At 44.7% G+C, this 22,601-nt stretch overlaps 1 protein-coding gene across 4 annotated transcripts in view; it reads right to left on the bottom strand.

Moving 5' to 3' along the window:
- Positions 1–705: 705 nt before the first annotated feature.
- Positions 706–22,601, bottom strand: part of Fer1l6 (fer-1 like family member 6) — a 154,169-nt gene continuing 132,273 nt past the window's right edge. For all 4 annotated transcript variants that reach the window (XM_085678956.2, XM_085678958.2, XM_048457343.3 and 1 more), the window contains 9 exons: positions 22,074–22,244; positions 20,416–20,576; positions 18,380–18,522; positions 17,499–17,587; positions 17,001–17,099; positions 13,998–14,239; positions 12,464–12,627; positions 3,173–3,273; positions 706–1,305 (listed from right to left, as the gene is read on the bottom strand). In XM_085678956.2, coding sequence (XP_085535082.2) covers positions 1,119–1,305; positions 3,173–3,273; positions 12,464–12,627; positions 13,998–14,239; positions 17,001–17,099; positions 17,499–17,587; positions 18,380–18,522; positions 20,416–20,576; positions 22,074–22,244 — 1,357 coding nt within the window. In that variant the 3' untranslated portion in view covers positions 706–1,118. The remainder of the gene's footprint in view (positions 1,306–3,172; positions 3,274–12,463; positions 12,628–13,997; positions 14,240–17,000; positions 17,100–17,498; positions 17,588–18,379; positions 18,523–20,415; positions 20,577–22,073; positions 22,245–22,601) is intronic.

Here is a 22,601-nt window from a genome sequence, read left to right as displayed (position 1 = left end):
GGGGGCAAAAGTCCTGCAAGGGATCAAGGCCAAACATCCCAATTCTTTTATTTTCTCACTGTGTCTGAGAAAAGAGGCTCTCATTTCAACCCTTACTATAGATAGCATGGACCAAGGGACTCTGCTTTGGAGACCAGAAGTTTTCTTTTGAGACACACTGATGCCATTTGTCAAGTGAATAAGCTATTATTTCTCAGACTGGTTCTTGCATTCTGTACTTGAGACTCACGTTAGGACCCGGCTCTCCTGCTGACCGGGATGAGCAGAGGCAGCGTTGGTCATTCATATTGTCGTCATATGACCAGTGGGGACTCAACACTTGGTGGGAGGCTGTATAGTTAGCAAATGAGGATTCCCACTGGGTGGCAGCGAACCTGCCCTGACCCCCCATATATGCACCATTATAGCCCATATATCTTATGATAAATTATAAGCACTCCATTTGGAAACTGCCATAGAGCAAATTAAAGTGAACTTCTCAAAGCTCATGCCTGCTACTGCACACATTCAGTTGACTTAGAAGGTAACCCAGCTGCATTTTGTCTCTGGGGGGAATTTCAGCAATGAAGTATTTTAGATGATCGATACACATTTTTGTCAAACCGACTTGGCAGCCTGAAGTGAATGTGTCCTGTAACTGTGAAGGTGAAACCGAGTGATCTTTGGGACATGTTAAACAGCTAGTAATTTGCTAAATACTTGCAGTCTGTTTACGAAGACATTTTATTTGAAATATGATGCTCCTAATAGAATCTTTGACTCAGGGTTTAACCTTTCTTAATAGAATCTAGTACATAAAGAAAAGTTTCACTGAGGTCAATGTGAGGTCACTGTTGATTGGCCTGGATGAAAGAGTCATTGATTGTTGCAGATTACTCATGGGAAATAACAAGGCTTGGGACTTGGGGGTCTGAAGGATGATAGCAGGGACTGGGGCAGAGAGAGACGGCCGGAGTCCAGTCTTCCTAGAGAAAACCTGGTTTGTCCTGAGACATAGGGTTGGTTCCTGGGCCCCCTCAGTCTGTCCCTTCAGTATTTGCCACAGCACATGATCTCAGAGGGTCACATAGGAAACCTAGGAGAACATCGTGAAGAGAGGTCTGTGCTCTGTGTTGCCCCTACGAGCTTCCCACAACGATCCTCTGGCTGATGGCTCCTGGCAGGGTGTAGATGAAGAGGACCAGGAAGACGATGAGGATGAGCAGAATGAAGGCGATGATGATGTACTTCTTGTAGTTCCTCCAGATGAGGTGGTACAGGCACTTGAAGGGGCTCACGAACCACGAGAAGGAGGTGTCTGGGCGGCTGGGGAAGAAATCAGGGAAGGGGTCAAACTCCCAAGAAACATTTGTGATACTCTCTTTCTGGGGACCCATAGGAGAAGTCTAAGAATAGGGATGAAAGGCCATTCTACAGGTTACCAATGGTCCACAATGACTCCTTCCTGGGGTTAAAGGTTACTCTGAATAAAACCAGAACCTCATTAGAACCCAGCCCAAAGGCCACACCCTCTTATATTTTGGTTGTGAGCCTAGCCTTTAACGGCTGAGCCATCTCTCCAGCCCAAGGCCACACCCTCCATCCCCCATCTGTCCCTCTATGACCAGCTCAAGTTCACCTTCTGCATGAAATCTACCCTGACCACCTCAGTCCACTAGGAATCCCCTCACCCTGAGTTCCTGGCCTCACCTTGATTGGCCCTCTTTCTGAGCATAGTATATTAGTCTTCTATACTCTCATAACTATTTTATGAGTCTCCTAAATAAATGGGAAGCTTCTGGAAGATATAGCTAATGCCTTATTTTTCTTTTGTACCATTCAAAGTATTTTTCATTTTTATTTATTTTTTAATTGATAAAAGTTTCTCATACAAATAGTATAATGATGGTTCTCCTTCCCAACCTCCCCCAGATCCTCCCTGTCCTTTCTTTCTCTATTTAGAAAATAAACAAAAAAATGAACCAGAATTAAACAAGAGAGAAAGAAAGGAAGAAAAAAAGGCACACACAGAAAGTTAGACAGTCAGACACAAAATCCATAAAAACACAAAACTGAAAGCTGTAATATTACAAGCAAAAGACCAATAAGACAAAAAAAAGTTCAAACAAAGCAATATGGGACAAAAAAAGTCTACAAAAATACCATTGAGTTGGTTTTGTGTTGGCCATCTACTGCCGTTCATGGGGCCTGCCCTGAAGTGTGGTTTATATGCCCAGTGAGACTCTACTGGAGAGAACTACTTATTCTTTTGCAAGCTGGTATCAGCTGTAGATGTCTTCTTGGTTAGGAATGGGAGCCTGTGTCCACCTCCCCCTCTCAGCATTGCAACCCCATTTTGGCTTGAGCCTCTGCAGACCCTATGTGTGCTGTCATGGTCTCTGTGAGCAACGTGGGTTGAAATGGATGCTTCAAAAAGCAAGTTGGAGGTAGTGAGTAACTAAACACCCATTACGTCCTAACATTGTAAGAGGTGGAATATGGGTGCGGAGGGGATCATGTATCCTGGGGAAGAGACAGGGCAAACATAATTCCAAAAGGCATTTTACACACTTATTTCCTGGACATTCAGTTTTTAATAAGTATGCAATCAAGAATCAAGTGCAATCAAGTATTATTATTTTTCTAAAAATTCTGACTCTGGGCATTTAGTTTTTTAAATAGTGATGTATCAGAAAGAAAATGTTTTCGTCATTAAAAAAGAAAGAAATAAGACAAAATTAAGTAGATTAGCTGCTTGTGTCATGGTGACCAAATTGATAGATGGGCACAAGTTAATCTGGAATATTGTGCTATTCTCAAAAACCCCAACTGGAACAGATGTAACAATGAAGCAAAAGTTTCTGATCAAGTGTGAGAGGGTTAAGTCAATCCTGTAAATTTGGTTAGAGAATTCCTAAGCAATTCCATGCACATAACATGAGGGAAAGGAAGGCTGCTGAGCCACATTACAGGTGCTTATTGCTGCTCCCTCTGCAAACAGTCTGGGATCTTTAGGGCATTTTTCAATTAGAGAAACAATAAACTCCACAGGTTGGATGGCACTAACCTCCTGGCCCTGACTCCTGTGTTCTCTGTGCGGTAACAGGAGATGCCAGGGCGTTAGAAACCCCAAGGGGATGCAGACGCCCTGCCCTTGGCCCCAGGTTCTCCATTACAGCCTAGTCATACTCACTTGGGCTTGGCCAGGGGCTCGGGCTCCTTCCGGGCTTTTCCAACAGGGTTTTTCTCGGCTTCTTCTGCTGTGACCAAGTGGAACTCAGCTTCAACCTTGCCCTGCACCAGACAAAAACATCAGTGCCTAATCACACAGACTTGTTGAGGCAAAACCAACACTCCAAATGTGCCATCATATCAGAGATCACCAGCAAATCTCTTGACTCGTCTTTTGAGAAGTATCTGTGGGTTTTGGTCCTGAGAGAAACCACCTTGTGGGGGAAATCATAAAAGCCCCAGGTGGGGCTGGAGAGAGGGCTCAGTAGGTGGAGCACTCGTTGGGAAAGCATGAAGACTTGAATTCAGATCCTGGTCACCCACATGGAAGCCCTGAGGTGGCTGCATACATAACTCCAGTAGTGAGGACACAGAGACAAGCAGACCCCAGGAGCCCGCAGGACAGCCATTCTAGCTGAAACTGCCAGTTTCAGGCCAAGTGAAAAGACCTTGTTAATGTGCGAATCAACCCCACACCAGTTTAGATTCAAAGGGGTCTTTATTTAGGGGAAAAACTTAGAGAACACCGACAGCCCGGACAGGAGTCTAGTCACTGGAGCAAGAGCTGGAACCAAGAGAGCGAGCAGAGGGCTTCTGCTCTTTTTTTTTTTTTTTAAAGAGAAATAGACCACGCCCCAGTGGTCTGGTATTTCAGCGGCTATTGGCTGAAAGAGCAGAAGGCGCTTCTGCAGCACCTTGTCTAAGGTAGAAAGTGATGTTAAAGACACTTTAACGTCAACGTCTGCTCTCTACACATGCATACCTGGGCACATGCACCTGTGCACACATGTGCACACACCTGCATTAGCCGTGCACACCATCACCACCACAGAGGCCTATAATGATACTATCGCGGAGTTTTGTGCATGGAAAGGGTCCCATGTGTCCAGATAGACACGGATATATACAGATATCCTGCGTGGACCACTCTGGTATCATTAATATGGGAATAAGTAAGACTAATGATAGAAACTGGTGGTCATTAGAAAGGGAGCTAATGACTCGAGTGGCAGGCCTCTTGTACCAACTAATCCTTTCTCATCCGTTCTCAAGAGGAAATTGGTGGCTCTGAATTTTCAGAACAGTTTCTCTGTCACCCATCATTTTGTGTGTGTGTGTGTGTGTGTGTGTGTGCATTTGTGTGCCAATAGTATCAGAACTAACCTATGGCAAACAGCTCCTCTGATTTGGAAGTTGTGATGCCAGGTGATTCTTTCAAACACCATGGCAAAGTTATTGACAGTGAATGTAAATCCTGGACTGGCAAACTGCGGTGACGAAATCAAGTCATTCTTTCTTGTTCGACCCTGCATTCGCTATGTAGCAGGTCCTCTGTAAGTCAGCGCTGGTCCAGGCTCTGGGGACTCTGGTTTGCTGGAAGTCCTGCTCTGTGGAAGAGACTGTTCTCTCCTCCTGCCTCCTTAGATTGTGTGCACTAGATCCGAGGTGATGTGACAGGGAGGGGGCAGTGGAGCTGGCATGGGACTAAGGTGTCATAGAAACATTTTAACAAATGCAATCTCTGTCACAGCTTCTCTCTTGGGGTCACATGTAGATTAGAGATTAAACAACTATTTGGTTGGTTTCTTATGCCACTCCACCATGTCCTGTGATTTAGAAATGTCTCTTAAATACATGAATATGTGTAGTCTCTCATTCCCATTGAGAAATTATGGCAATCAATGACCAACCTGCAAAATACTCAGGAAATAAATAATATATAACTTCTATATGTTTCAGTCACTCTTCCATACAATTATCAGCTTATACTAATATACCGAATAGCTCAAACTGCAGTTGTACATCTTGTCTTTGGCTCATGTATTCTATTATCTCTGGGTCTGTCTCAAAATGAAGCAAGGTAGCTATTCTTTTTGTAGCTGGAGAACTGAAGCCAGAGATCAAACAAGGTTTCCAAAGATGTGCATACAATAAGTCATCCAACTAGAATTTGAATCCTGGTTTGTAAGTCGTAAAGACTCCTGATATTTCCATGGTAAGGAACTGTCTGGCAACTTATCCATTCATTTATTGGATACTGGATTAGAAGGTTTAAAATGCTCTCCTCGGATAATTCCATAATGTCTTCTTGATCACTCTAGAGTGAGCTGACTGTGACAACTAGGGTGTGCTAACGGCAGAGTTAGGGCTCTGGAGAGTTCCTTAAGACCAGGTGATTGTAACAAAGCAGCTTAAAATTCACGGCAAAATGGGTAGTCTCGTTACATAAGCAGCGCCTTCTTCCAGGGCTCTTTCATAGGTGGCCTAAACTCTGTTGAGCAGTGTTGTGTTCTAAGAACTTCATCCAGCTGCTCTAATTTGATTCTGAGAGTCAGCTTGAGAGGTGCTAGCCAATTTCCAAGTTCTGGAATTCTTGGAACAGGGTGAAAATCAACAGGGAACACTCGGATGAGAGTAGAACCACAGCAGCCTTTTTATACTCTACTGATTAATAATAATAAGCTCAACTCAGAGCTCTGTAACCTGATTGGTGCTTCATACGCCTATGATCCATTTAAAGTATCCAGAAAAGCAGACAGCATTCCCGTGTCCGTGCTGCAGACACAGAAAGCTTGGAGATGCTCGCTAATCTCTATTCCACAATTATGATGTGCATCCTGGGTCCACTCACTTCATGACTCACTTAGTACGTCCAAGTGACTCCTTGCTGAGAAAAACAGAGAACTTGAAGCAAAGTGTATGGCAGGAGGGAGGGAGAGAGAGAGAGACAGATAAATAACATGGCTGCCTGAATGGCTAAGAGATGCAAGATTCACTGAACTCTAATTCTGAATTCAGATCTTGGTGCTCTCAATCATCCTTTGGGTCAATCCAAAGCAGCACTAAATGTCTTAGTATTCACAAACGTTATTTGTATTTAGTGTGTGTGTGTGTGTGTGTGTGTGTGTGTGTGTGTGTATGTGTGAGAGAGAGAGAGACAGAGAGACAGAGAGAGACAGAGACAACTTGCAGTAGACAGTCCTCTTCATCAGTCCGTAAGAGTCTTGGTAATTACACACAGTTCCTCAGGCTTGGCAGCAAGCACCCTTACCCACTGAGCCATCTTTAATATCAATTAATAACTGTGCCTTTTCTGAAATGCTAGGAAGGGATTCCGCAGTCTTTTCCACCATTCTGGCATTAGTGTATGTATTTGATCCCAGTTTATGGGCAGCTTGAAGATGGCATAGAACGGCACAGCTCAGCATGGACAATAGTTGAATGAATATTCAATAGCGATCTGCATTGAAACAATGTGCCCTTGGGTGAGTGGCCCTGTCCTTTCTAAGACTCACATTCTAAGGATGTTCGTAGTATGAACATCCCGCCTCCACCCTCCTCCAGCTTCAGGCACACGTAGGTGAGTCCTGCAGGTCCAGAGTGTAACCGGAACTCATAAAAAGAAGGCTGAGCACATAAATTCCGTCCTCAGCATAGAAGTAATTCATATTCACAGTCAGCTATTATGAAAAGCCTTGTTTACTCCAGCCTCGGGAAGGCAACAGGGAAGGTGTGCCTGGCGCATTCTGATAAACACTGCTCCTCATTGCCTATCTCCGCACCCAGAGGGCTTCGCTTCCTACTCTCTCATCAGTATTCAGCTGTACACCAAACAGAGCTCTTAAGCTAATAATATCCTCCAAATGTAATTTAAAATCAGGGTTAGAAGGAAAGAGAAAAATCACAGACAGTTTGAAGAGACTACCCATTAACCTCATGACATTTGTGGATGGGAAAAAACGGTAAGGACGGGTCCCCGAAGAGAGTGTGAATGTTCTGTACCATGGTTACTGTTTACAAACTTCAAACTTGAACACGCCAGGATTAGCTATCAGGTAAGTGAAGAAGAGACCGCCTTCAGAACGGACACACCCTTCCCATCAATAATTAATTATTAGTGCTCATTAAAAGGCAATCCCACAGGTATTAAAGAAGTCATGTGCAAAAAAAATATCCATGATGGAATGTGCATTGGTAAAGTACTTTTAAGGAAAAACTATACATGGAGAGTTATGGTTTGAATCTGAAATGTTCCCTCCTGTGCGTTCATGTTTTCAGGGCTTGTTCCCTAGCTGGTTATATGGAAGCTTCAGGAAACTAGCTCCAGACCGTCCAAAGTAGTTCACTAGGGATGGGTCTTTGAAGGTTGTATGTGGTTCCATCAGCCTCATGCTCTGCTTTCTGGTCCACCATGACGGGAGCAACCTTTAACACACATTTTCACCACTGCGTCTTCCCTGCCATGATGGACTGAAACCTTCTGAAACTGGGAGGCAGAATCAATCTTTCCTCCCTAAATAGTTTCTCACAGCCAACTCCAAGTAGCGGATTTACATATGTGTGTACATTGTATACACCCTTGCTCTCAACCTAGGAATTTCATTTCTGAGTATCCGAATTAAATAATGATTCAGAATTCAGAAAAGGCTTTTGTGCTAAGCGTGGCCATTCTGGAACCAACAGCTCAAGCTGTCCTGTATGCTTTAACTAGGTGTCTCTGGCTCTTCTTGGATTGTTTTTTTGTAATAGGTCTGAAGTTTGCTAATTTTAGCAGAAGATAATATCTAGAGCGACCCTGCAGCCAGCTTGTACTGACTCCGAGGACGGTGCACTGCACACTAGGAGCTGTGTGAGCCCAGTGTCTAAATTATACAGCTTGGGCTGCCAATAAGCAGCTGAAAAACTAGTCTGGCAGGTGTCGGACACTGTAAACAAATCCCTTCACCCCTGCCAGAGACGGGGCACAAAACCTCCCAACAGTCCCAACACTCTGTGGACGATGTATATACACACTTTTGAGATGGGGTGCAGTGCGGGAGCCCTCACTCTGTAACTCAGGCTGGTCTGCAACTTACAATGTAGCCTATGCCAGTTTCAAATTTGGAGCAGTCCTCCTGCCTCAGCTTTCCCAGCGCTGGGAGGACAGGTTGAGTCATCCTTCCCAACTGCTACAAATAATATCAAAGTCTGAGAGGACCACAAAGAGCTGGAATTGGAGAATGTGCCACAAGGACACCCCGGGGGCATCTAGTTCAGTCCTTGAGCCTTAGAGGCCTGGAAGCTGACACTCAAGAGACAGAAGGTGGTCTGAGTGACTCAGCTTTTCCTTTACGTGAGTTTAGAGTGAAGTCATTCACATCCTCCCTTTAGGATGCATAAGGGGAAAGACAGATTTAAAAAGACTTAATTCTTTCTGCTGATGACAAGGGGGAAAGACCAGGCATAGAACTGTAGGACTGAAGAGGCACGAGTTCAAGGCTCACCTGAACCTAATAGAGTCCTGTCAACAGCAAACAAACGAGATAAACCTGTCAAAAGGATTCCCCTCTCTTCCTTTCTCTTAGAGCATTGACTTTAGAAGAGCTATAATTACAAGTTCGATCTCTTCTCTTTGAAATGTATATAACCGCCTTTGAAAAGCAAGTAGGCTTTATGCTTTAAATTCAGACTTGTCTTTGTCAAGGGCTTAAGAACCACTCTTTTTTTTATTTTTTATTATTTATTTTTTTGGTGGTGAGGGGGAGGCAAACATCAAGAAAGTTAGCATCCTAGCCTGGGACTGTAATGCTACCTAGGAGGCTGAAGCTAAAGTTCAGCAAAGCCAGCAAGGACAATTTAGGGAAACTGGAGACCTTGAGTATGAATAAGTAAATCAGAGAAAGAGGCGTGGAGGAAATGTGAATAAATCTACCTCTACTTCTGAGGGGAGGTGGCCCAACTCCAAGTCCCAAAATGTCTTTTATCATGAAAATTTACAGGTACTCCCCCAACCCCACTCATCACAACAAACCAATGGTCACTCCAGTCAGTGGATTCATCTAGAATGAGTTTGGACTAGTTATCCTTTACCTGGAAACTAGGTATGGAGTGGCTTGTAACTGCTTGGCTCTGTAATGAGGGTGGGGTGGCAAGGATGTTTCTGTTTTTGTAACTGCTTGTGGTGCTTGTCACATCTCAGGTTAACGGTCACTTAGTGTGTTAGCTAGTCTTATGCCAACTTGATGCAAGCTAGAGGGATTTTGGAAGAGGGGTATGAACTGAGAAAATACCCCCATCAGACTGGCCTATGGGCAAGCCCGTGGTACATTTTCTTGATTGGTTATTGATGTGGAAGGACTGAGATCATTGCGGGTGGTGCCACTTCCTGGACTGGTGGTCCTGGGTGCTTTAAAAAAGCAGGCTGAGCAAGCCAGTAATCAGCAATCCTTTCTACTCCAGTTCCTGCCCTGAGTTCCTGCCCTGAGTTCCTGCCATGGTTTCCCTCATTGATGGATTTAGAAGCCATAAGGTGAAACAAACCCTTTCCTCCAAAAGTTGCTTTTGGTAATGAAGCTTTTTTTTCCCCACAACTTTTCATCTCTATTCTCTTTGAAAATAGGTTTTCTACTTCAGGAATAGGTTTTCTTTTAGAGATAACGTCTTAGCCCTCCACGGAGAAGATAGCTAATAATCTCAGGGCCAGATTGAGTAGGGTCAGGCTTGACATCCCTCCTGCATTGATTGCTTCCAGAAAGGGAAGTACTGTACAATGATCAAGACCAAGGAATTGAGGAGCAGACTGCTCAGGTTTCAACCATGTCCTTCCTTGACCAGCCATGTTGGAACTATGTGATGACCTCCCTATGCCTGCCTTCCTTATCCACAAAATAATAAAATATGGATAAATATAAATAGGATTATATATAAATATCCCTATATAAATGTTATATATTATGTGTTATTAATACATAATATAATATGTATTATTATATATGTATACATATATAATATATATCATGGGGCTTTAGCAGGTGAATGAATTCATAACTGTTAAGTATTTAGTTCTAGGGGAAACACTGATGCCCACACAAGTGACAGGAAACAGAGACTAATGACTCAGAGCTCCGTCACTTCAGTCCCATCACTTGTATGTGACAGAGACTCAAAGACAGGCAGGCTGTGGAGAAAATAGCATGTCCAAAGGGAAGCTTGAGTTCTTTGTGGTTAAAGCACGCTGGCTTGGGGAAAGAAAAAGCAGGCTAGCTCTGTGACCAGTTGGAGAGCTGGTACCCTCGACTAAACATCACCATTTGAGGCTGGTCTCTGCAGGGGCAGTGATGCAGAGGTCAAAGAGCACAGGCGGGGTCTCAGGCTTCCACAGTAACACGTGATCCCCACATGGTTGGTGTGTATTTTCAGCCCTTCATGAGCTGTCGGACACAGCCAACTGTTGTTAGCAATAATTGTCATTGTGGCAGACAGATCATGCTCCACCGTGCCAACTCGAAGCTAGACGCTTCTTTTCTACTTTGTCTTCCCAAGGGACAGCAAGCTCCTTGGGACCAGAGTCTGCTTCCTGTTCAACAATCAGGGATACCCCTAGGGAAGGCCTGTTAGGAGGACACTCCTTGTAACTACGGAGATAAAATAAATAGCTGATAGAATAGCTAGATGACCCATACCCCCCCCAAAAAGAAACCTCACAGTAAACAGAAATGAGACACATGTAATTAATAGCTCTTAACTTAATAAATAGCCTTGATGACAGAGCACCAGTCTGTTTGTGCTCTGCAGATCAGGACCCATGGCCATCTTTTCAGGCCGGGCACTTCCTGACTTAAGCCTGTCAGGAACACATAAGAATGACCTCACCTGGATCTTGCTGTTAGGAGTGCGGGATGCCGGGCCTCCCCATACACTGTAGAAGGGCCTTCCATGTAACAGCTTCTTAGGGGATTCTTGTATACATTAAACTTCCTTAAGGGGCTCAGAGACTCAGTGGTTTATCTTAAGTTTTGTGTGCAGGGTCCTGACCTGAGAGCATGTATTTAGATTCGGAAAGCAAGTTTCTTTCTATGGGATCATGGTGATTTGACTGAGAAATGTTCCCTACAGGCTCTGGCATTTGAGCACTGGGTCTCCAGCAGGTGGCGCTGTTTAAGGAGGTACAGCCTTGTATGGAAGTATGTCACTGGGGGCAGGCTCTGAGAGTGTATGGATGTGCCTCACTTCCAGCACACTCTCTGTTTCATGTTTGTGGCTGAAATGGTTGAAGAAGTGATCGCTCAGCTTCCAGCTCCAGCCGCCACGCCTACCCCACCATGGTTGACTCCTATCTCTCTGGAACTGTAAGCCAACATAAACTCTTTCTTCTACAAGTTTCTTTCAGACATTTTAACGCAGCAACAGAACAGTAACTGAAACGTGGAAAATTCCAGTGGTCCTACTTAAAGAATTTCCACTCATGGTTTCTGTGTTAGCCCATTTTCTCATTGTTTTCCTCCATCTCTGCCTTTTCCTCCTTAACCTCTCTATCTGGGATGGATTCTCTCAAGCCATAGTCTTAACTCCTAATCTCTGGGTCCAGAACCAACATAGAATTATAGTATAGTTATCTCTCAGTAAGTTCTCCAGGGACATAGAAGACCCAAAATGGCTGGTACCTCAGTTTCCTCACCAATATCTACAGGCCACAAGAAACTAAACTAAGAATAGACGAGAGAAGAAGATGCTTCAGAAAAGAGTAGATACCAGGGCATCAGGCCAGCAGCTTCCAGGGCCCCCTTCCCTCACACCCACAGAATGAAGCACAGAGAAAGACCAGCAGGGGAAAGTCCTGCTGCCTGCCTCTGTACCTCGGTCCAACCTACCTGACCACTCACTTTCACAAGCCCTTTGTCCCTACAAAGGACCAATGGTGTGAGAGGGTGGGGTTCAAAGAATGTAAAATAGAAACACCCTACTCAACAGCTTTAAAAGATCGTGGATTCCAGTCATAGGTGGTCCAATATGAACCAATATGGGCCAATATGGACCAAACTGGCCATGCAGAAGAGAGAGAAAATGTCCCTACCAGTTAGCCCCCTCTTTTGGAAGTTGCAAAAGGATGGGCTGACGTTAAAACTGGGGCCCATATTTGGAGGTGAAGGAATGAGGGAATTACACTCAACTTGTGCATTAGCCACGGGTTTATGCATAATTTTGAGAAACGTTTAAAAAATTAATGCCAGGGGCATGAGTTCAAGTGAAAAGAGGGAAAATCACCCCAATGGAGACAGCTTATAAATCAAGTAGGCTGCGATATGAAAGGATTATTAATGCATTTATAAAGCTTTAGAAAATCTAGCTTCTTGGCAGAATCTTTGCTTCAAGGGCTCTAAGAAGTCACTTCAAAGCACTTAACTGGAAGCTCACAAAATGACTCACCGAGAGAGCTCAGGGCCCCCTGATCACCCCCACCCCCAGCAGCCCACCTCCTACAGCCGTCATTTACCGTGAGCTCTTTGCTTTTTGCAAAAGGCCACCAGCCGCGCACGCGCTTTTGCTGGAATATGGAGATCTTGTTCTCCTCGCTTGCGTTTTCAAACTTGGAGAGATCACAGGCTTTTGCAGATTTGGCTGCCCGAGGGAAGCTGTTGAGATTCATTTCCAGGGAGCCTGTGAAGAGATGTCCCTAACAGTTACGGAGGGCTTTCCCACCACTGTGGATCAGCACAGACTCCTACGCTCACTTGCCAGCCGTTCCCTCAGCGTCACACTGCACGTGAGATGTGCTAGCTACATGAGTAAGTATAAACAGGATGGACCATGTGGCCCACCAAGATTAATATCATGGCAGCAGATAGAAGGCAGAACAGAGTGTCACATGAAGCTTGGGGCTTCAGTTTGGAGGGATGTGACTACAGGGCATCTTCCTGGCTCTACATGGAGTTTCCTGGATTAAGGACCCAGGTTGGTCAGGTTTGTCGTACTTCAGTATTGATCTCCCCTGTAAGAGTCCCCATACAGCATCTTGCAGGTCACAAAGTTCTTCTGCCTTTGCATCCACCCTCTAGGATAGAAGAGGGCCTCCCAGTTCCCTGCAGTATTGCTTCAGGGTAAGATAGTGTCATAAAGGAGTTGTGTGTCTCGCTTTGATGACTTTCCTATTATAAAGTAACACCTGTAAAATGTGAAACTTTAGAGCATTTACATAAGCTTTATATATTATATATTTTATCATATACATATATATATATACATACATACATACATACATATATATATATATATATTCTATTATCCAATCTCACCAAACTGGCCATGGCTCTATATAGTAGTGTATAGCCCCAGCCTACCCATGCCTCCTGTACATATAAATGTGCATCTTAACGAAATAAGGTCTTTCTCCCACATTCCGTATCACTTAGTGCATCTCCTCCAACTTTCTAAATCCCCGACTGTTCCAGCATTTTCATGGTGGCAGTGCTGATGTTTTACTGTGTTCCCCTTGTATGAGGACCTGCAGAGGGCTCTTTTTCTTAAAGATTCATTCTATTTCTTTATTTTACACGTTTGTGTATGGACTTGAACATATGGATGTGTACTACAGTCTTGCATGTGCCCATGCTGGGCATCTAATCCCCTGGAACTGGAGTTTCAGGTGGTTGTGAGCCTCCTGATGTGGGTGCTGGGAACCAAACCCAGGGTCCTCTGCAAGCGCAGCATGTGCCCTTGACTGCGGACTTACCTCCCCGGCCCTCTGGTTGGTCATAACCCAACAGTAATGAACTCAAAGTTTCACGGTTTCTTAGTGTTTAAATAGAGACCAGCTTGCCTGAATGCGTTAGGCGCCTTTCATAAGCACAGACTATGATTTTGCCAGTTCCCTAGTAATGGCTGGTTGGACTGCTGATAATTTTTTGTGATCACAAATAGCACTAAAATTATTGTGCTCATAACAAAGTCACACTCAGCCCCCCCCCCCCCCCGAAAGCGAGGGCGACACTCTTAGCATTAACGTGTGCTTGAGAAGGCGACGGGCTTACCCAGGAAGTCATCTGAGGAGAGTCTTTCAAAATCCCAGACCTGCAGCACCAGCACGGCCGGAGTCTTACACTCCATCTTCTCCAGGGAGAAGATGTTCTCCCGCTTGGTGGTGACCATCTGCTTTTCAGCTGGAAGATACTGGAACGGAAACAGGAAACGCCAGTTGAAGTTCCCTTCTCCAGTCAGGGAATTGTAGTGCACATCCGTCTCCTGCCTGTCCTCCTCCAAACCCTTGATCCACCTGCAGAAAGAGAAGGAGGGCGTTACTTGGGATCAAGACTGAAGTAACCAGCCTGCGCCATAGCTTCCTGTCATGGGTAGCTGGCTTAGACCGGAGTTTCCATTTTGATATGAAAGAGAAAAACTAGGATCAAAAGGAAGACATTCCAAAGCAGGCTGCATAAGTGTCTTTGATTGTTTATAGATCAGGTGCTCTGTGCAATTAATATAGAAAATAGGACATGAATGTGTGGTTGGAGCCCCTGTCAGCTGGGAGTCCTCTCTGTAAGGGCTGCCGTCTCCACTCCAGAGTTTTGGAACAAGATTACATTGAAGGCTCTAAGTTGGGTGGTTAGACCTGCTGTTGTGGCTGGGACTCAGATGTCCCCCTTCCCTGGCCCTGGGTCCTGATAGCGCAGTGGGTTTGGGTCACTGTGGTACAGGGATAGGTGGTGTAGGAGGCTCTTCTGCTTATGTGTTGCTTTTATTGGTTAATGAATAAAGAAACTGCTTTAGGCCTGATAGGGAGAAACTTAGGTACGTTGAGAAGGCAGAACTGAATGCTGGGAAGAAGGGCAGAGTGGGAGACTCCATGGATCCTCTGCCTGAGACGGACACTGGCTAGAATCTTGTCAGTAAGCCACAGTCACGTGGCGATACACAGATTAATAGATATGGGTTAAGCTATATGTAAGAGTTAGCCAATAAGAAGTTAGAGCTAATGGCCAAGCAGTGTTTTAATTAATACAGTTTCTGTGTGGTTATTTCAGGTGTAAGCTAGCCGGGCAGCTGGTACAAACAAGAGGCCCACTCCCTGCAATAGACAGGAGTGTATGTCAGGGAGTAGATGGGCGGTCCACAATCATTCAACTTCCAAATTCTGTCTACACCCACTCACATGTGGCCACAGGTCAGTTATCTGACCTGCTCATGTTTTACACTGTCTGTAAATGTTGAAGTTGATTTGGGTTTCTGGTTCACAGGGCTGTACTGAGGAATTACATAACATATCTCTTAAGGACCTTGGGGACTCAGATGATCTATGACATTTTTTTTTCTCAGTATTATCCATTGCTTTTCCTCCATGCTAAGAATAATGCAAGCTATATGTAATATGTTCCCCTTGTCCTTCATCCAAGGTTAACTAACTCAGAAAACAAGTGCTTTTTATTCAAACTAATTGAGAATTCAAAAAACTTGTTTTCTTTCTTTTTTTTCCAAAAGATTTATGTTCATTATTCTTCGTTATGTGTCTGTGTGTGTCTGTGTGTGGGTAAGCACAAGTGTGTGCCAGTGTCCAAGGAGGCCAGTGGTGTTGAATTCCCTGCAGCTGAAGTTACAGGTTCCTCTGGGCTGCCAGATGTGGGCACTGGGAACTGAACTCAGGTCCTCTGGAAGAGCAGTATGTGCTCTCAATGCTGAGCTCAAGCCACCTGCACCCCTTCCCGGCCCCCCAGGGAAGATGAAAACCCTTCTCTTCACAGAGGAGTGGCACCATTTGGGTTTGGGCACACTTAGTTAGCTAAAGATACAAGAAAATGACAGCGAGATAAAACAGTGGGATGAGACAATGCCCTGAACTATTAACAGCTGGTTGGAAGGACCCTGAGCTTCCAAACCCTGAGAAGTGAGAGACCAACGTAGGAGGAAACGGGAAGAACATATTGCTGCATGGTCGAGAGAGAGAGAGAGAGAGAGAGAGAGAGAGAGAGAGAGAGAGAGAGAGAGAGAGAGAGAGAGGGCAAGAGGAGGGGCAGGTATGTTAGGAGCTCCCTACAGCACAAGAAGAGAAAGACAAATTAAAAAGACAAATCCAGGAAAACAATTGGAATTGGCAATGGGAGGCCTGTGTTTATGCAGTGTGGGGAGGGAGCCAGGCCCAGGCAGATGAGAGGTGAGGGAGAGGAGGACAAACACAAACACATTTCCACACGTCATTTTTATACATTTTAGTTGCCAGGAATCGGAAGTTTCTGAACTCTTCCATATTGTGAGCAACTATAAAAATACCACTTTACAGAACACATAATCTTTCCTGAATGCAATTGGAAAGCAGTTTCAGACGATTTGAATTCTGTTCATCAAATACTATTCTGCTACTTCAATTACTCCTTCTTTGTCATAATTCATTCCTCTATTCTCATTCTGGAAAAAATGAGACTTTTGAACCACCGGACTTTGACCACCAAGTGGATTTAGAGCACAAGGTGCTGCTTGCTCAAGAATGGCGGAGGACTGTCACCATGAGGCTGTGATCAGTTAAAATCTGATTCTGTCCTCACCTGCTCCCTCACTGGGGCCTGAATCGAAGCTGGCTCAAGTTATAAGCGAGATATTGAATGCTTCCCCTCAGGGTCCTAGGCGAGGATCTATTCTCAGTAAATAGTGCCAGCAGATGGGAAGGCCTAAATTCCAGCCTTCGCATTAGCTTTACGATCTGCTAGACACATGGCTCGTCCCTCTATAACACTCAAGTTGTCCTGCTTGTTTCAGTTGAAAGGCAGACGTACTTTTAAGGACACTTAAGAGGTTAGTCATGCAACATGTAACTGAAAGATAGTTAAATAAGATTTACTCACTGAAAATGTTTCTTCATAAAGTAATTCTTAGCAAAATGAACAAACAAGACAAAGTTCTCACACAGAAAGATGACCTTACTTAACTCGAAACAGGATAGGTCCTTCTGTGGAGTGTGGGTAGCAGCTCCCATGAGGCACAGACTGGCCAGAGATTGAAGAGGGGGAGATGGAGAAAGGAAGAATGGAACTTGTGGGGGACCTTACCCTTTGACATAAATATCACTTGACTTTTGACCCGTGAAGATATTCTCGTCTTCTAAAATGACATCTTCAGTATTCCAGATGGTCACCCTCAGCTCGTATCTGGGGTGAAGAAACACAGCGTTAGGTAAACGACCTTGAAACAGAGCCCCAAAGCATTGCGCTTTGTCTGGAAGCCTTGAGTCTACCAAGTCCATTAGCATCAGCACTGGAGGTTGGTCTGTCAGAACCATGTAGCTCCACTGGAGATCTCAGGTTCACCAGGATACGGGTAGGGCAGGGTAGCTTCTCCTTATATGGACCAGCATCATCCAGATGAAAAGCTCGAAATGCAGAAGCCTCTGCTTCACCTACCTTCATCACAATGACCCATGCACCACTGTCAGCAGCCAGGTGGAAAGCGAGGTGTGAATGCTAACTAGCCTATCATCCCCCATCTCAAACCCTATCATCTCTTATTCCGGGACCATGGTCTCCTCCCCTCGGGATGGGTAGACTTACCCTTTGGGTTTCCTTGGTGAAATGTCAACGGGAGGTCCAAGCTGAGGCGTATCTTTGGGAAACATGTCTACCCACATCTGTAGACGGCCCTTGTCAACAAAAGAAGATTTTCTTTAGCTTTGAGAGAGGGCAACACATGAAAATCGACCATTCATTGTTTTCAAACATCCTTTTAAAGAAATGAATGTTAGATATGATTTGGTGTCTTTGATACATGTGGCCTATTTGTTAACAACAGTAGAGTCATCCCCCCCCCTTCCTTGTTTCCTTTCTTCCTCCCTCACTTCCTTCTTGGAACTAGACCCTCTTATAGCCTAGGCTGACTGGGAACACATTATGGACTTAAAGCTGGCCTTGAACTCCTGAAGCAGCTCCTTCTACCTTCCAAATTCTGAAATTAAAGGCATGTACTACCATGCCTGGGATCACATATAGTTTCTATTAAGAATTTACTAATGCATTAGTTAAGAGCCAAAGAGCCTCTCTCTACCTTGCAGCGGACATGGCACTGTGCACTTCATGCACGCTGTGTCTTCAACTCTTGCTCATCAGTTAAGTTTCAAAGTTTCTCAAATGTCCAAGTTCTTCCAAAGGACTTTGATAATTCAAATTATAAAAACGAAAACAAAACAAGAACAAAAGCAGCACTTCCCAGTTAAGTTTACAGACCTCTTGAACTCTACTAAACCTAAATATCATGCCGGGCTCCTTAAGATAGATTTGGGGGTTCCATGGACCCCTTTTATCACCTTCCCAATGTAGGCACATTTAATAAACCTTTCTTTGCTTTTCAGTGTGACTTTGATTGATTTGCCTCGCCAGGATTTGTCACCAACCCAAACTCCCTTAAGCTCTGGCCTTCATAATGCTGGGAAAGCTACCTGCTCCAGTCCCGGCTTATCCTTGTGGTACAATGGCCGTGTTTCTATATGCTCGGGAACCAGTTTACACCCGACCTCAGGGATGTCCTCCCAAGAGTGCAACACCTTGAGGGCCAAGTGTTCATAAGACTCCACCATCTCCTCTGCAGGGAGCAAAGACAAGGAAAGAGGCTTGTTAGATACTGTTCCTCCAGAGTGAGGGCTGTGGAAGTTTTCTTTGTTCTTTCTGTGACATCTCTCATAAAGATACTAGGGGATAGGAAAGAAAGAAAAGGGAAAACAGGAAGAGCTGGAGGCAGCATGGTATAAAAGAATGAATGTAGAGACAGAGACCTGAGATGAGTCAGTGGATAGAAGACAGACAGCAAAAACACCCTGGAGTGAGGATTCCGGAGTGAGCGTGTGTGTGCGCACACACACACACACACACACACACACACACACACTCAACCAGATCCCTGGAGATCTCCCAGGCCAGAAAGAATAGATGCCAGACACTAAAAAGGGTATGCTTGATAACATACCCTTTGTGAGAAGGCCTAGAAATCAGGGTGGCCTTAAATAAAATGGGGTACATTTATGTGTTTGTGAATGTCTTTATTTTCGCTGGGATCTCCCAACTATAAACACCTGTGCTTCATTACACCAAAGGAGGTGATTCATGATTTAAAGGATCAACACAAAAAAGTAATAAAACACTGGTGAAAAGAATATCACAAAGCAAGCCAAAGCTATTGAAAGAATAAAGTCTTTTGACAAAGCTCATTATGGTAAAAATTGGATACGAGATAATCAAACCTGACTTTATAGAAAGGGACCCCAGACACAATTGCCTGATGGCAATAATTACATTGGTAAGAGCTGACAGAGTTAGACAATCAATCAATAAAATCTTTGTCTTAAAGTTTAATGCCTCAGGAACTGACTTTATGAACATAATTTCAGATTTTTAGTGGGGAAATAGTAACTATTCAATCATTGTTTAATAAAATGTGAACTTTTGACCAAATAATTACATCACTGCAAGAGTATATTGTGAAGAGGAATTTTTTTCAGCAGAAATCCACATCAGTATGCCACCAATAATACTGTCTAAACAGCAATAACTCCGCAGGCAAGAACCTTCGGTGTGTTCTTGGGTCCAAAATAATGAAGTAAAAAGAAATGAAAATGGTGGACACCAGTGGTGCGAAGCTGCCTCTACCACCTTAGCTTGACTCTGCAGTAAAAGCATGGAGACTTTATACCAGAATTGTGTTGTGCCGTTAAAAATGCCATCCCCCCTCATCCCAAATCTATGGAAGCTTCTTTGGGATCTTCAGGGTGTGTCCTGAGATACTCATGGAAAAACATCTGTCTTTCGATGCTGAGACAGTTGGGCATAGCACTTGTGGGGTAGTGGCTGGCACCCAGTGTTTTGCACTATATGATATTCGCTGAAGGCTATTGTTTGCTTAGGACATTTGCAAGTCATTAACAATTACCACTCACATAGGGCAGAGTTGGCAGAACTCTGTGATAGTGAGTGCTTGTCATTAGCCTTCTTGGTCTTCAGTTTTTCCTTCTGGGAGCACGATTACTTTTGAGATCAGGTGATTCAGTGTCCCCAAGCCTCAAACACTACCAGAACCAGCTGTGTCCTTGCTAGCCACAAGATCACAGGCCACAAGCACTGTGCGAAGGCAGAGGGAACCAGAGCACAGTGCTTCTGGGAATCTGGGAAACCTAGGACAGCCCCCAGGAGGCAGTATGCAGATTCCCTCAAAGACAAAAATTTGAATCGTTTGATTCAGAAATCGTACCCCTGAGCACATATGCAAAGGAGTTGGCATCTGTACCCCATGTCATTTGGAACAGCCAAGGAACAAAAGTCACCTAACCATACATTAACTGATGAACTGCTAACGAAATGTGGTATGTGTGCACCATGGAATAGTATTCAGCTACAAAGGGGATTAAAAATCCTATCATTCATGACAAAACCAAACCAAACAAAAAAGAACAGCTGCCATCAGCAGATCTCAGCTGGGAGTTACCAGAGTCTTCCTCCGCGAAGGCTGTTTTCCCGGAAAAGACCTTATTGCCAATCTGTATCTTCCCGGGACGAAAGTGCGGCCCGTCCAGCTTGTTGTCCTTACAGAGCTTGGTTAGGATCTCTGTGGGTTTAGACGCGTCCCTCCAGGCGTTGTACCCTTCTCTGAGAAGTGAAGGAAGGACAGATGAAGTGAGCCTGGCTGCCCTCTGGGGAAACACCCTCTGAGACCCCCAAAGAAGGCTCAACTCAAGTGTGACTGTGTGTTTTCCTTTACACGGGCTCACCCATGTCTACGCCTGGGTTAGTGTGCTTTTGACCTTGTTCCCTTTTCTCCTCTTTCTAGTCAAGCATATTTTCATATATATGAACAGCTTGCATGTCAGACAGGGCCTGTAAGCAGCTTGACTTAAGGACGGTTTGCAGGAAATGTCGAGTTCTTTTTTTTTTTAAGTGATAACTCTTCTTCTTCTTCTCCTCCTCCTCCTCCTCCTCCTCCTCCTCCTCCTCCTCCTCCTCCTTCTTCTTCTTCTTCTTCTTCTTCTTCTGGTTTTTCGAGACAGGGTTTTTCTGTAGCTTTGGAGTCTATCCTGGAACTAACTCTTGTAGACCAGGCTGGCCTCGAACTCACAGAGATCCACCTGCCTCTGCCTACCGAGTGCTGGGATTAAAGGCGTGTGCCACCACCACCGCCTGGCCTAAAACAACACCGAAGTGAAATTCGCTCCAGCCAGTCTCTTTTCCTGCTGTTGTGGGGTCCAGGCAAGTTTAGCCGCTGTGTGCTACTTAAGAGCAGAGCCCAGCCTGTTACCTCACTGTCTCTCCTCCTGTCCCCTCCCTTCCATCATACAACTTGTCTTAAAGACTCATGTCTCAGGCAGAAGGTTATGAATTGCAGAATGAAACTACAATGAATGTCTATATTTTCCTAGCTGTAATTTGTAAGATTTTTGTTTAAAAATTATAATCAGATTCAACATACTTAAAAAAGATTAAGCTGGTAGCCTACATTTAAAACTAAAGTGGAATTGCTAATCTTTATAAAGAATGTTGGTTCCTTTAATCCCAACACTCGGGAGGCAGAGGCAGGCGGATCTCTGTGAGTTGGAGGCCAGTCTAGTCTACAAGAGCTAGTTCCAGGACAGGCCCCAAAGCTACAGAGAAACCCTGTCTCTAAAACAAACAAACAAACAAACAAAAAACAAAAATAAGAATGTTGGTTCCACTCTTCCTTCAGTTACAAACTCCCCCAACGAGTTCTGGGGGAACCGATGAGATACTTCGTGCAAAGCTCTGGAAACAGCGGGCCCTAAGCACATACAGCTGTTGTTTATAGAATGCCCAGATGCTGAGGTTTGCATTGTATTAACCCTTCCTTCTTCATCTACCACCATCCCCCAGGGAAATCTGATCACCGGACACAGGTGAACACACATGCACTCCACAGCCTGGCTCTTTACTCTTGAAGAATCCACCCTGGGTTTTAAATCGGAACTGCTTCCCCGGTCACACTGGCCCTCAAACACATGGAACAGTCTCCCCAGCCCAGCTCTCCTGATATGGTCTGCCTTCCTGGAGGTGGATAAACGCATGCGCAGTCCAGATCCCCGCAGTACTGCGGCCCTGGGACACCCACCGAGTCTCCAAGGAGAAAAAGCTTACATTTCATATTGGCTCTGCAGACCGCAGATGGCTCTGTGTTTGCTGTAGAAACGGTTCTCCAAGTCGATCTTGGTCTCTCCGATGAGGTCGTCTGACCCAATCATGTCATGGTCATAGATCAGGACGGAGAGCAGGGACTCATTTGGGAAAGTGGCTTGGATCTCAAATGACCTGAGTACAAGCAGAGGGCTGGGAGTCAGCAGTGTTTGGCAGTGTGGAGCATCACAGCTTCCTTTCAGTTAGCTAACTCTCAGGGTGAATACCCTGGCTGGACCAGAAATTCAGTCGGCACTGACAGGAATCTATGTACTTTATTATCCAGGCACAAGCAACTTATGATTCCTTTGTCAAATTTCGAAAGACAATGACCTGCCTTTTCACCAGCCATATCTGAGAGTTGTTTATTGGGGACTTTGGTCTGATTTTCAATCTGATTTTGGACCTGAACTTTCTGGCTATTAAATATTGGGGATGTTACTTAAACCCTTTCACCCTCTTTGAATGAAAATGAGAAGGAACAGGACTTCT

Source organism: Myodes glareolus, chromosome 19 (genome assembly GCF_982192425.1).
Source record: "Myodes glareolus chromosome 19, mMyoGla1.1, whole genome shotgun sequence".
NCBI classification, from domain to species: Eukaryota; Metazoa; Chordata; class Mammalia; order Rodentia; family Cricetidae; genus Myodes; species Myodes glareolus.
The sequence above is the reverse complement of the archived record's forward strand: the minus strand, read 5'-3'. Positions and strand labels throughout refer to the sequence as shown.